We start from the raw sequence: 14,713 nt of genomic DNA, 5'->3' as shown, positions 1-14,713 counted from the left end.
AACGGGCTTATATTGGTTGTGTCTCATCATTTGAAACAGGTTAAATCAATTTTGAGTGGTTGTGTTCAATCAATGACATATGTTCTCTATTTGTATTTGATTGTTGCCACTTGTGTTTACCAGTATGGATGACATGTGCATTAGAGTGCAGAATGTGTTTTGAGAATGAGAATGTGTTTAGAGATTTGCTGAAAAGTCTAAGTGAGCTCTGCAAATTGTGTTTTACCATGTGAAATAGTTTAAGGTATTGACAACAGACTGCATAATTAGCTAAATGAGTCCAGGCAACTGAGCACTTTGTTCAGCCAATGGGTTTTAGTGTTTTAGCAATTGAGAAAAACTGTAACTACACAAGGACATTTGTGATAAGGTGTTTGGAGTCCCGCCCCACCACTGTGACATACACGAACACACAGTCGAATACACGCACCCACACAAACGCACACATAGCACAGGGTCATTCATGTTCCTCCTGAATGTAAAGGAAATGGGAAGTGCTAGATTCTTTTTGATTATCTAGTAAAGGAAACTGTCTGTCCTGTCGAGTTATTCCTACTGCAAGTCCAATCAAATCTCATGAACTAACTCACTTGATTTATAAAACAGATGTCACAGGAAGAGATCATGGCACTGTCAATTTAGCAATTTAGCTAAATACATCCTCTGGGTAATTTACATGCTAATGTGGGCTGACAAATGACTGATCTGACATTCAAACTTTTTAAGAATTCAATTTGCCTTCTAAGAAGAAATAATTGAACGTTTTAGATTTAAAATATCTAAAGATGGCAAGATGTTTTGTTCTGTGTTGTAGGATTTGTCAGATGAAAACTCAACCTCCTATAAGACTCTTAGTTATTCACACTTGTACATGTAGTTGATAAACTCAAGGTTCAAACCCTGCCAAAGCCCTGCGATAGACTAGCGTCCTGTCCAGGGTGTGTACTTGTACATGAAGCTGCTCCTATGAGCCTCTTGCAAGGCTACTACCCAGCTAGCACATTTTGTTCCTTGGAAGTTGTGGGACCATACTTTTGTGGTTTCCCATTGTTTCTGGGAACGAAGCCATAAGATTCCTGACTGGTAAAGCTGAATTTTTAAGTTTTGAGAACGGAAGTGAGATTTTTGTCTGTTCTGGTAACGTTCATGTTAAGTTGCAGGAAGGTTCTGAGAACGTTTTGCTCCGGTTCCCTGAACATTTTATTAACATTCTGAGAATAAAAAATCATAGGTTATTTGAAGGTAATTAAGTAACGTTTGAGAATATGTTTCAATAAGAATTCTAATAACACTGCTAGCTTAATTGACCCTTTTTGAACTCCATGCACAGATGAAAATCCATTTGCTTAGGCATTAATTATGCAAACACATGTATTTTTTTTATTGTGGCGCGGCATCAGTGCGATTCAAACCAATGATCTTCGGTCCTCTAACTATGGAATTAGTCCCCTGCGCCACCAATACATTCAGAACAGATCTCACAACGTATTAACTGTGTGACCTCAGGCCCCTACTCTACTACCACATATCTATAACACAAAATACATGTGTACGTGTAAGTATAGTGTGTATGTTATCGTGTGTTTGTATTCATGTGTCTATGTTTGTGTCGCTTCACAGTCCCTGCAGTTCCAGAAGGTGTATTTGTATCTGTTTTTTAAATATAATTTTACTGCTGGTATGAGTTACTTTATGTGGAATAGAGTTCCATGTAGTCATGGCTCTATGTAGTACTGTGCGCCTCCCATAATCTATTCTGGACTTGGGGACTGAACAGTAGTCCAGGTGCAACAAAACTAGGGCCTGTAGGACATGCCTTGTTGTTTGTGCTGTTAAGAGTGCAGAGCAGTGCTTTTTTATAGACAGATTTCTCCCCATCCTAGCTACTGTTGTATGAATATTGTTTGACCATGACCATTTACAATCTAGGGTTACTCCAAGAAGTTTAGTCTCCTCAACTTGCTACATTTCCACATTATTCATTACAAGATTTAGTTGATGTTTAGGGTTTAGTGAATGATTTGTCCCAAATATAGTGCTTTTAGTTTTTTAAATATTTAGGACTAGCTTATTCCTTGCCACCCATTCGGAAACTAACCACGCTCTCAACAAGCTCTAACAAACATATGGTTCTCAGAACGTTATGTGCTAGCTGGGTACTTATCGTCCCCAATCACCCAAAGCTGTTGCACCCTATGCACCAATTGGCTATTGCCTGTTTACCACTCTTCAGTATCTGACTCTACTGCTGTCAAAACTGACAACTCCACTAACCAGCATATACTGTGTAAAACAGCTTGTCATTTCGTCATCTCAATTCTGAATAGTTCTCTAGTGAACTAACTTTGGACGGCTAAGCCCCACGTTGGCAGAAGTGCCTAAAGAAGACAGCATGTTTTGGCAATTGAATACTTTGTGCACAAACTCAGTCCGTCCTCTGTTTGTGCTTGAATGAACTTCCCCGGGGCATCCGATACTGGACTGCTATGCACAGCATATCAAAGCCCTGTTGGCCCCCTAAGCCCTGCATCAGGAGTGGTGTGTATAGTGTGTAGGGTTCTTTCACACGCACAGCAACACCCTTGTTTGTGAACTGCTGCAGTTGTCCCGGGGAGGGGGTTTGGGGTTTTGCGGGGTGGGTGCAGCTGTGCCCGTTAGCTCAGTGAAACCAGAGAGCGAGCCCCTGGTGCCCCCATTAACCGCCCGCATAGACACACTGTCATCAGCGAGAGGATGCAGAATCCCGTCTTCCACCGTCCTCTTTCTACTGGGGTTTCGGGAGGTTAGCCTGAGGCAGAGATGCAGCCCTGGTGGTTAGCCTTTTATTTGGTTAGCTAGTTAGCACAGAGAGATGTGGAGAGCAGCTGTAGAAGCAATGTGGTCAGATCATATACATGAAGTTGCATCCACCAGGGGTGTCTTTCTATTACTACAAGCTTCAACCTTGCAGGAAGCCCAACCTGCCACACTAACAATGTTTGATTTGTAGACTATGTTGCATATTAACTAGTCTTACACAACACACAATGGGATTTTTTTTATTTGAACGCCTCTGACAAATTCTGACAAGTTCTTTGAGAGAACTATCCCTTCAAGCTGTGAACAAAATCTTGCACGCAAAGATTCAAAGTTTAGAAATCATCAAAGAAACATTATACTATTTGGAGCCAGTGCTGCATTTTTACTTTGTTTTTGACTTGTTTATGTGCTGCCATAGACTTCTACCATGTACAGTTGCCTGGGATGTGACATGACTGTTGATGCAAGGGATGCTAAGCAGTGTACTATCAGACAGGAGGTATAGAAAATAGAGACAGAGAGAGAACAAGAGACAGAGAAAGAGAGAGCAAACTGGTTTCAACATGGCCATTAGCGAAAGGAGGCTTTGGATTCCTCTAAGACGAAACACTGCTAGGGCCTTGATGGCACAGGGATGGGCTTGCACCAATGGCATGCATTGTTGGCTTGGGTTCTTACCCCTCCCTTTTTGCAGTCTTGCGTGTAAAATACTGGATGGGGAAGCTGAAGCGGGGGAGAGGGGGATTTCTGCACAAAGTAGTGCAATATTCAAATGACCTGCTTTGGGTCTCAAAGACTTTGCCCCCGTCTCAAGGACTTTGCCCCCGACACCCTTCCACCCTCTGTGAGTCAGGCAGGAAGTGGTGACTCAGTGGGCAGTGGACAGGGCCAGTTTGGACCTGTTTTAATACTTTAAGAATGCATCCTTCCATCCTACTGCCCTCAAAAGAGTCCCGAGAAGGTTTCTGAGATTTGATAGGGCTCATTCGTATCAAAGCATGTCTGATCAGTGACATTTGTATTTTCAATGTGTGACGCTGATCCGGCCTTTCCACGCGCACAGGTTCTTCTGTATCTCCGATGTGATTATTGTTGTATATTTAGCTTGTTGTAATGGTGTGCACAGGGGTGGAATTTAAATGAAAATCTAGTGAAAATGAATTACAGAAATATCTCATTTACGTAAGCGTTCAAACTCCTGAGTCAATACATGTTAGAATCACCATTGGCAACGATTACAGCTGTGAGTCTTTCTGGGTAAGTCTTTGCATACCTAGATTGAACAATATTCACACATTATTCTTTTAAAAATTCTTTAAGCTCTGTCAAGTTGGTTGTTGATCATTGCTAGACAACCATTTTCAATTTTGCCATAGATTGTTAAGCCGATTTATGTCAGAAATGTATCTAGGCCACTCAGGGACGTTCAATGTCGTCTTGTTAAGCAACTCCACTGTATATTTGACCCTGTGTTTTAGGTTATTGTCCTACTGAAAGGTGTATTTGTCTCCCAGTGTCTGTTGTAAAGCCGACTGAACCAGGTTTTCCTCTAGAAATGTGCCTGTGCTCAGCTCTATTCTATTTCTATGTACCCTAAAAACCTCCCTAGTCCTTGCCAATGATAAGCATACCCATAACATGATGCAGCCACCACAATGATGAGTGGTACTCAGTGTTGGATTTGCCCCAGACATAACGCTTTATATTCAGGACATAAAGATAATTCCTCTGCCACATTTTTTGCAGTTTTACTTTCGTGCCTTATTGCAAACAGGATACATGTTTTGGAATATTTTTATTCTATACAGACTTCTTTCTTTTCACTCTGTCACTTAGGTTAGTATTGTGGAGTAACTGCATTGTTATTGATCCATCCTCAGATTTCTTATATCTCAGCTATTAAACTCTGTAACTGTTTTAAAGTCACCATTGGTCTCATGGTGAATTCCCTGAGCGGTTTCCTTCCTCTACAGCAACTGATTTAGGAAGGACGCCTGTATCTTTGTAGTGACTGGGTGTATTGATACACCATCCAAAGTGTAATTAATAACTTTATCATGCTGAAAGGGATAGTCAATGTCAGCTTTTTTTTAACCCATTTTTACCCATCTACCCTGCCTAGTGGTTAGAGCATTGGACTAGTAACCGAAAGGTTGCAAGTTCAAATCCCCGAGCTGACAAGGTACAAAATCTGTCGTTCTGCCCCTGAACAGGCAGTTAACCCACTGTTCCTAGGCCATCATTGAAAATAAGAATTTGTTCTTAACTGACTTGCCTGGTTAAATAAAGGTTAAAAAATAAATACAAAAATAAAAATAGGTGCCCTTCTTTGCGAGGCATTGGAAAACCTCCCTGATTTTTGTGGTTGAATGTGTGTTTGAAATTCACAGCTCGACAGAGGGTCCTTACAAGATAATTGTATGTGTGAGGTACAGAGATGAGGTACTCATTCATTGAACTTATTATGTGACATGTTAAAGCACATGTTTACTCCTGAAATTATTTCGGCTTTCCATAACAAAGGGGTTGAATACTTATTGACTCAATACATTTCAGCTTTTCAGTTTTAATTCATTTGTCAAATAAATCCTAAAAACATCATTTCACTTTGACATTATGGGGTATTGTGTGTAGGCCAGTGACGCAAAATCTCACAAAAATGCATTTTAAATTAAGGCTTTAACACAACAAAATGTGGAAAGAGGCAATGGGCGTGAATACTTTTTGAAGACACTGTAATGTGCACTTGAGGATCTTTCACATAGAATGTAGTTATGTCTGTCCTGAATATTTCCATCCAATGTACGGTACTAGGTCTTGTCATAAATAGCAATTCAGCTTCATTCTGGAGATATACTGAACATCTAGTTAAAGCTTCTTAAATGTTCTGAAAACTGTTCTGGGAAAATGAATATTTATCTTAGAAGACTTCAAATGAAACAATAGACAGTAAACGATGTTGAATGAAGCTCAATAATTATATGTGGGGAAGCAGTCAGTTGTTTGGGGTTTGCCACACAGATGCCCCACCAAGGAGAAATGGAATGGATGAGAAACAGACTCCAAATCAATGTGAGGTGTACCACAGGAGGAAACGTCAGTGGTAGGGGAGTCCAGCGCTTGTCTTCAATTTGGTCCCCTCAGAATGGAAAACAATTCCTTAACAACCGGTAGCGGGTCATTTTTTGTTGTTGCGGCCACTTCTATTTGCTGGTGTATATTGATTTCTGGTTGAAATATGGTTGAAACACTGTTGACTACTATAAAGATTTTTTTTTAATTATGTGCAAAGGTAATGTCTTCTGAACGGTTACTTTTGACCACTTTCTTGACAAAAATGATACGCCTGGGGCTTGTGGCTCTCCCTTATCATTATTGGTGGCTTGGGATCACAAATAGCAACAACGGTTTTGGAACCAACAATCTGTTGGCTGAATCCTGTCATTCTGGTAAACTATGAAACAAATGCCATACTGTTTGAGGGAGACGCTTACGTTTTGGGGTTAAATGAGTCAAAATGCTACAGATATAGAACTTTGGATGATTTGGCATAAGATGTGAAGTCTTGGAGAATGGACATGTCATGGTTTTAATAAGTTATACTTGAAAACTAAAGTCACTCTTCATATTCTGTAAGTAACATCATGAAGATACGTCAATGTCAGTATGTCTCTGTTATGAAACAATTAAACAGAGTGGTATAACCTAGTGTTTGATCTTACCACATCGCACCATGTCGAACATATCTTTAGGCTACAATGATGAATAGTTGAGAACTTTTCTTGTGACATTATTTCATAACTCAATGAAGCCACTGACAAAGGCCTTGAGGCCAATATGTAAAGCTTATTTCAAGAGCAGTGATGCTAGCAAAAGCAGTGTGCGGGTGTCTTATTTTTTCATGCACCTGCAAAAAAGATCGCTCAGATGGGCGAGTGCTTTTCAAATTTTGAATAACTCAATGAACAAAAGCATCAATAGTATTTCACGGTCAGAATTACAGGGCTCTGTGTTGTCATCCTCCTCACCGCTCTGACTTTCTCTGTTCTCTGACCCCACCGTGAGGATATACAAGGTCAACCTTTGGGGTTTGGGTGCTCATCATGTCAACTCAGGGCCTCTTAAAACCTCTTTTACAAGGTCATTCTCTGGAATCTGTTGCAATGACTAAAACTAACAAAGCAAATGGATCTAATGGGTGTTGATGGAAAGCAGATGGTTAGTGAGGATTTGTTTGTGCCGCAGTGTCAATTCATGCTGCGAGTGGATTTATTCGCATACTGTATATTTCTGAAAATAATTTTCGATGCTACGCATATGGGAATGTTTATGTGGTTTGTATATTTTTATGTTAGTGTGAAGGCAGGGCACTGTGAAGTGCATTTTTAACCTCTGAACTATGGGTTCTGAATTATGAAGGGCCCTCCGAAGGGACTTGTGAATACAGTAGTTAGAGTAGGGTGCCATGAATGTAAGCCGAATATTAAGCCTGACGGGTGAAATTGAACTTCTAGAAGTATTGACAGTGGAACTTTTTGTAAGGGAACTTTGTGGGGAACTCCATTGTACCTTCCAATGGAGTTCCCCACAAAGTTCCCTTAAAGAGTCCATTGGAGTGTTCTTGAAAATGCAGTTCTTAGTAACCTTACAAAAAGTTCCACTGTCAATACTTCTAGAAGTTCAATTTCACCCGTCAGGCTTAATATCTTCACACTACTTATTCCACATTTTGTTGTGTTACATACAGCCTGAATTTAAAACGGATTACATTGAGATGTTGTGTCACTGATCAACACACAATACCCAACAATTGTAACGGGGTGACTGACTGATTGCCGGGAAGTCAGGCGCAGGAGAGCAGAGATGGGTGATAACAGATAACTTTAATATACACTCTGGCCCAAAGGCACAGGCGAGACAGCACAAAGCACATTTCGCAGCTGAAGGCCCTGTAAGTGTGTCATTCCCATGGAGTGGCCACTGGGCCACTGTACACAGACGCTGTACTAATTGTCTAACAGTGAGGAGCTCTGTGGGGGAATAGACTCAACATCCTGTCCCCACACAACAAGCTGTCACTGTGACCGTAGGCATTCTGACGGCGAGATGAAGTCAAGTACCAGTTTTGTGTTTGTCGGTTGTTTTTGCACACACATATACACAGACCCTCACCCCTCACACACACACACGCACACGAGCACGAGCACGAGCACACGCACACGCACACACACAAATCACTCACACAACAATAGATATAGAAGGCTTGCGTTTACTTCACCAATTTACCTATTCAAATGTGTTTATAACAACAGACTACGGGAAAGACAGGATACCAACTCATGAGCAGCTGGATTCTCATTTCTGTCTGCTGTCGTCTCCAAGGTGTAGCTTCCACCCAAGATGGCCGCCTCCTCCTTCCTGTGGCACTACGCGACTATCCTGCTGGCGGTGATGTGCTGCTTCTTGCCCCGCTCCACTTCCTCCCTCAATCTGGAGGACCCCAATGTCTGCAGCCACTGGGAGAGGTAGGCCAGACACACCCACAGGGGCAGACACACCCACAGGGGCCAGACACACCCACAAGCCAGACACACCCACATACAGGGACACACCTTCTCACAGGTGTGCATTATTTAACACCACCACAGCCTTAGAGTTACACCCTAGAGTTAAGTTAAAGTCTGGGTTGAGTTAAGTTCAAGTCTGCGTTGAGTTAAGTTAAAGTCTGCGTTGAGTTAAGTTCAAGTCTGAGTTGAGTTAAGTTAAAGTCTGGGTTGAGTTAAGTTAAGTTAAAGTCTGGGTTGAGTTAAGTTAAGTTAAAGTCTGGGTTGAGTTAAGTTAAGTTAAAGTCTGGGTTGAGTTAAGTTAAAGTCTGGGTTGAGGTCAATTCAATCAGTTCACTCAGTTCAGGGGATGCATTGAAATTCAGTTCATGAATCGCAAACGGATCATTATTGTCGCTGTGGACCTTTCCACTCATGAATCGTAATTCAATTAATGGGAATGGAGTTGACCCAAACCCAGATTTAAGTACGTATGTAGCAAGACTCACATTTCTCAACATTGTTTTAGAACAACTTGTTGTTGTTCAGTGCTAATCTCATATCTGTTACATTTTCTGTTACATTTTTCCAGAGAACCAAATGTTATTTCTCACATGCTTCATTAAAAAAACAGCTATAACATTGAAATTATTCTTTTATGGGCGCTTTCCAACAATACAGAGAGAAAAATAGAAAAATATTTAAAAAATAATAGCACAAGGAATAAATGTGAGCTGTTTCAGGATACTATGTGTATGTCGCATGTCACTAATTCACAGGAGAGCCATTTAAACGTAAACTTGAGTTTTTTATCAAAATGCATTTAGTTCTTTTTTTACCCCCTTTTTCTCCCCAACTTTCAATCTTATCTCATTGCTGAAACTCTCCAATGGAGAAGCGAAGGTGGAGTCATGTGTCCTCCTTAAAACCCTCCAGATTAACCCGGAAGCCAGCCACACCAATGTGTCAGAGGAAACACCGTTCAACTAGCAACCGCAGTCAGCCCGCAGGCACCCGCCTCCCACAAAAGCCCCACAGGCCAAACCCTCCCCTAACCTGGATGACGCTGGGCCAATTGTGCGCCGTCCTATGGGACTCCCGGGTCTGGGACTCCCGGGTCTGTGGTAATGCCTCTAGCACTGCAATGCGGTGCCTTAGACCGCTGCACCACTCGGGAGGCCCAAAAATGCTAACATTAGCTGGCTCGCTAGCTAACGTTACGTGTATTATCTGTATGATCTGTGTAGTAATATTATTTAATTTGCATTGCTAGTTATAGCCTAATGTTAGCTAGCTAATGTTGAACCTGGTTGGTTAGCTACCTGCAGATTCATGCAGGGTAGTAACATCATGAGTTGGGAATATGGTTCATTGTTTAGCTAGCTAGCTACATGCCTGAACAAAAGATTCCACTATGCATGTAACCATTTAAATAGAATGTTCATTATGTCACTGTGACAACTGTCGATAGACGTAGCTGGTAAAATAACTAACGAATTTACGAATGCTCAACACCCATTGTATATGGCCGGTGTCAGTAAACATTGGCAAAAAGCGTAATTCCAACGCTCTGGATAACGTAAAACAGCCTAACCAGCTCTGCTAGGGTGAGTAAATGGTCAGAGTGAGCTGTTCTCTCATTTGTGTCTGTAAGTAGCTAGCAAGCTAGTCAAACATAGCCAGTTAGCTTGGATGCTTGACTGCTGTTTTTGCGGTCAAAACACCCGGATCAACACTTCTCCTCGGCCAGAGCGTCCAGTGTGCAGTCTGAACATTCAGAGAGAAAAATGCTCTGAATTTATGAACGGGCAAATCAAATCAAATCACATTTTATTTGTCACATACACATGGTTAGCAGATGTTAATGCGAGTGTAGCGAAATGCTTGTGCTTCTAGTTCCGACAATGCAGTAATAACCAATGAGTAATCTAACCTAACAATTCCACAACTACCTTATACACACAAGTGTAAAGGGATAAAGAATATGTAAATAAAGATATATGAATGAGTGGTGGTACAGAATGGGATAGGCAAGATGCAGTAGATGGTATCGAGTACAGTATATACATATGAGATGAGTAATGTAGGGTATGTAAACATTATATTAAGCGGCATTGTTTAAAGTGGCTAGTGATACATTTTTATATCAATTTCCATTATTAAAGTGGCTGGAGTTGAGTCAGTATGTTGGCAGCAGCCACTCAATGTTAGTGATGGCTGTTTAACAGTCTGATGGCCTTGAGATAGAAGCTGTTTTTCAGTCTCTCGGTCGCAGCTTTGATGCACCTGTACTGACCTCGCCTTCTGGATAATAGCGGGGTGAACAGGTCGTGGCTCGGGTGGTTGTTGTCCTTGGTGATCTTTTTGGCTTCCTGTGACATCTAGTGGTGTAGGTGTACTGGAGGGCAGGCAGTGTGCCCCCGGTGATGCGTTGTGCAGACCTCACTACCCTCTGGAGAGCCTTGCGGCTGTGGGCGGAGCAGTTGCCGTACCAGGCATATATTTTCATATACTGTAGGTAGGGATAAAGGGACTAGGCAACAGGATAGATAATAAGCAGTAGCAGCAGCTTATGTGATGAATAAAAAGTGGGTAGCTATTTGGTTAACTATTTAGCAGTCTTATGGCTTGGGAGTAGAAGCTGTTCAGGGTCCTGTTGGTTCCAGACTTGGTGCATCGGTATCGCTTGCTGTGTGGTAGCAGAGAGAACAGTCTATGACTTGGGTGGCTGGAGTCTTTGACAGTTTTTAGGGCCTTCCTCTGACACCGGAAGGGCCTTCCTCTGTCCGGAAGAGTTGGTACTCTCATGCATGGTTCAATGTTTCTTGCCTCAAAGCGAGCATAGAAGTCATTTAGCTTGTCTGGTAGGCTGGTGTCACTGGGGAGGTCGCGGCTGGCTTTCCCTTTGTAGTACGTGATACTTTACAAGCCCTGCTGCATCCGACGAGGGTCAGAGAAGGCGTAGTAGGATTCGATCTTAGTCCTGTATTGGTGCTTTGCCAGTTTGATGGTTCGTCAGAGGTCGTAGAGGGATTAGTGTCCCACTTCTTGAAAATGACAGGTATATCCTTTAGCTCAGTGTGGATGTTGAATGTAATCCATGGCTTCTGGTTGGGATATGTACATATGGTGACTGTGGGGACGATGCAGTCGATGCACTTATTAATGAAGCCGGTGATTGATGTGGTAATAATAATAATAATAACAATAATAATTTTGCACGCCCAATTTTTCAGTTTTTGATTTGTTAAAAAAGTTTGAAATATCCAATAAATGTCGTTCCACTTCATGATTGTGTCCCACTTGTTGTTGATTCTTCACAAAAAAATACAGTTTTATATCTTTATGTTTGAAACCTGAAATGTGGCAAAAGGTCGCAAAGTTCAAGGGGGCCCAATACTTTCGCAAGGCACTGTAGCGTTGGACTGTAAGGTTGCAAGATTGGGTCCCCCGAGCTGACAAGGTGAAAATCTGTCGTTCTGCCCCTGAACGAGGCAGTTAACCCACTGTTCCTTGGCCGTCATTGAAAATAAGAATGTGTTCTTAACTGACTTGCCTAGTTAAATACAGATTAAATGAAGGTGTAATTTAAAAAAAATATTATAATAATAATTTTCAGTCGGCCAAATCAATGTCCAAAAATACCGATTTCCGATTATTATGAAAACTTGAAATCGGCCCTAATTAATCGGCCATTCCGATTAATCAGTCGACCTCTAATCAGGACGATAGAGTTATGGTTATATTTGCCAAAGGGAGGGTGAGGGAGGGCCTTGTATGTGTGTATGCGTTTCTGTGTGTAGAGTTAAGGTGATCAAGAGTTTTGTTGCCTTTAGTTGCAAAGGTGACATTGTGGTAAAAATAAGGTCAAACAGATTTCAGTTTCCCTGCATTAAAATCACTGGTCCGAGAAGGGCTGCCTCTAGATGTGCATTGTCTTGTTTTCTTATGGCCCTATACAGCTTGTTGAGTGCAGTCTTGGTGCCAGCATTAGTTTGTGGTGGTAAATAGACAGCTGCAAAAAATATGAATGAAATCTCTCTTAGTAAATACTATGGTCTGCAGTTTATCATGAGGTATTCTAACTCAGGCGAGTAAAAACTTGAGACTTCCTTAACATTAAAGGTGGCGCACAAGCTGTTGTTAACAAAGCGACACACACCTCATCTTACCCGAGACTGCCACCGGGTCATGACGATGTATGGAAAAACCAGTGAGAGGTATATTATCCATGTCCTTGTTCCGTGAAAAAAATAATATTACAGTTCTTCAGGTCCGTTGATAGGATGGTCTCGAGAGGAGCTTGTCCAGTTTGTCATCTAGTGATTGATTGTACGTTCGCCAATAGAACGGAGGGTAGAGGCGGTTTATTTGCTCACCAACGTAGTCTTGTCAGGATTCCGGCTTGTTTGCTTCTCTTGCGCCATTGTTTATTCTTTCAATTCCCAGAGATTAGGGCCTGTTCCAGAGAAAGCAGAACGTCCAGAGATTAGGGCCTGTTCCAGAGAAAGCAGAACGTCCAGAGATTAGGGCCTGTTCCAGAGAAAGCAGAACGTCCAGAGATTAGGGCCTGTTCCAGAGAAAGCAGAACGTCCAGAGATTAGGGCCTGTTCCAGAGAAAGCAGAACGTCCAGAGTTTAGGGCCTGTTCCAGAGAAAGCAGAACGTCCAGAGATTAGGGCCTGTTCCAGAGAAAGCAGAACGTCCAGAGATTAGGGCCTGTTCCAGAGAAAGCAGAACGTCCAGAGATTAGGGCCTGTTCCAGAGAAAGCAGAACGTCCAGAGATGCCAAATCGTTGAAGTAGAAAATGTCACCAAATCAAGGTTAGTGATAGCGGTTCTGATATCCAGAAGCTGTTTTCGGTTATAGGAAATGATGGCAGAGACATTATGTACAAAACATTTTTACCTCAGCGAAAAAAAAACACAAAATGGCAGAATTGGTTTGATTTGATTTGATATCATATTAATTTTGCAATTCGTGTGATATGCTACGAATCCAATTTGTGCAATATGTTACAAATTTGTTGTGCTTAAGATCCCGGAGTCCATCTTTGAGGGAAATCCATTAAAACAGATTGAAAAGAACAAAGGTGGAGGCAGCTTTCCCAGCTAGATTCACTTTCACTGGCTAATCTGGAGCAACAGCTGCAGCCTTTCAGGAGCTGAGGGGGAGAGGAGAGAGAGAGGTTGCAGAACAGCTCCCACAGACTGTTGGGGCAAATATGTGTGTGTGTGTGTGTGTGTGTGTGTGTGTGTGTGTGTGTGTGTGTGTGTGTGTGTGTGTGTGTGTGTGTGTGCGTGCGTGCGTGCGTGCGTGCGTGCGTGCGTGCGTGCGCGCGTGCTTTAGAGCTGGGACGATAAACCAAAAATTATCGACACAGATCACTTATCGCAGGCATTGTTCATTATGATAAGTAGCCTATAGTTGAGAAATGTCAAGTTTTAAATTAAATAGCTTTTCTATAATGGGTGATTGTTAATGGGACAATCGATGGCTCCAACCATCAAACTAGTAGTAATAGTTCAAATAATAATACATTTAAAAACTGTGCTGTTCATTAATGTTATAAAGCTATTGTTCTATTTATCGCTATTGCATCAATTCAATTGTTGTCTTAGTTCTCTCTTTATGTGTTTTGTCCTATATTTACCTTTGGCCTTTTGCCTTTTGGTGGGCCATCATTGTAAATAAGAATTTGTTCTTAACTGACTTGCCTAGTTAAATAAAGGTTCAATTAAAAATAAAAAAATTCCGGCGTATGGATTTTTTTCTGTAGTGTGTATATGTGTGTGTTTCTGTAGTGTCTGTGTGTGTGTCTGTAGTGTGTCTGTAGTGTGTGTGTTTGTGTGTGTGTGCCTGTGTGCCTGTGTGTGTGAGTGACCATGCAAGTCTCCTCACATCCATTTCCTGTCTGATTCATATTGAATCAAAAGGCCTGTCATGTTCGCAATTTCTCGATCAATTGCACTTTTTATTGAATGTTATTGATGTTCTCATTTTGGGTACCATCTTTTTATTTCCTCTGAGAAGTAAGTAACCCAAGCGTTCCTTAAAACCAACACGTGGCTGGGAATCTTTTCGCCTTGCATGTGTCATTTTTGTGCTGTCTTATGGACTTTATACCCCTAAATTAAAGACCTTCTTTTTTAAGGCTTCATATCAGGGTAACTGTAAGTGGCTAACTTATGCAATTATTGGGCACTAGGAATGTATGTTCAGACAGTCACATAGTATAGTAAGTTTTCCAAGAAATAAAGGAAAAGTGAACGCTAATGTGTTAAGTACTCTTTAACTCAGGGGTGAGCAGCTTCAGTCCTCAGGGGCCTGATTGGAGTCACAGTTTTGCCCCAGCTAACACACCTGACTCC

General features: G+C 41.6%; 1 protein-coding gene across 3 annotated transcripts in view; it reads left to right on the top strand.

Moving 5' to 3' along the window:
- Positions 1–14,713, top strand: part of megf10 (multiple EGF-like-domains 10) — a 106,113-nt gene that overhangs the window by 13,375 nt on the left and 78,025 nt on the right. For all 3 annotated transcript variants that reach the window (XM_046290494.1, XM_046290493.1, XM_046290495.1), the window contains exon 2: positions 8,182–8,324. In XM_046290494.1, coding sequence (XP_046146450.1) covers positions 8,200–8,324 — 125 coding nt within the window. In that variant the 5' untranslated portion in view covers positions 8,182–8,199. The remainder of the gene's footprint in view (positions 1–8,181; positions 8,325–14,713) is intronic.

This window comes from Oncorhynchus gorbuscha, linkage group LG11, assembly GCF_021184085.1.
Source record: "Oncorhynchus gorbuscha isolate QuinsamMale2020 ecotype Even-year linkage group LG11, OgorEven_v1.0, whole genome shotgun sequence".
NCBI lineage: Eukaryota > Metazoa > Chordata > Actinopteri > Salmoniformes > Salmonidae > Oncorhynchus > Oncorhynchus gorbuscha.
Note: the sequence above shows the minus strand (reverse complement) of the source record. Positions and strands in the feature narration are given on the sequence as shown.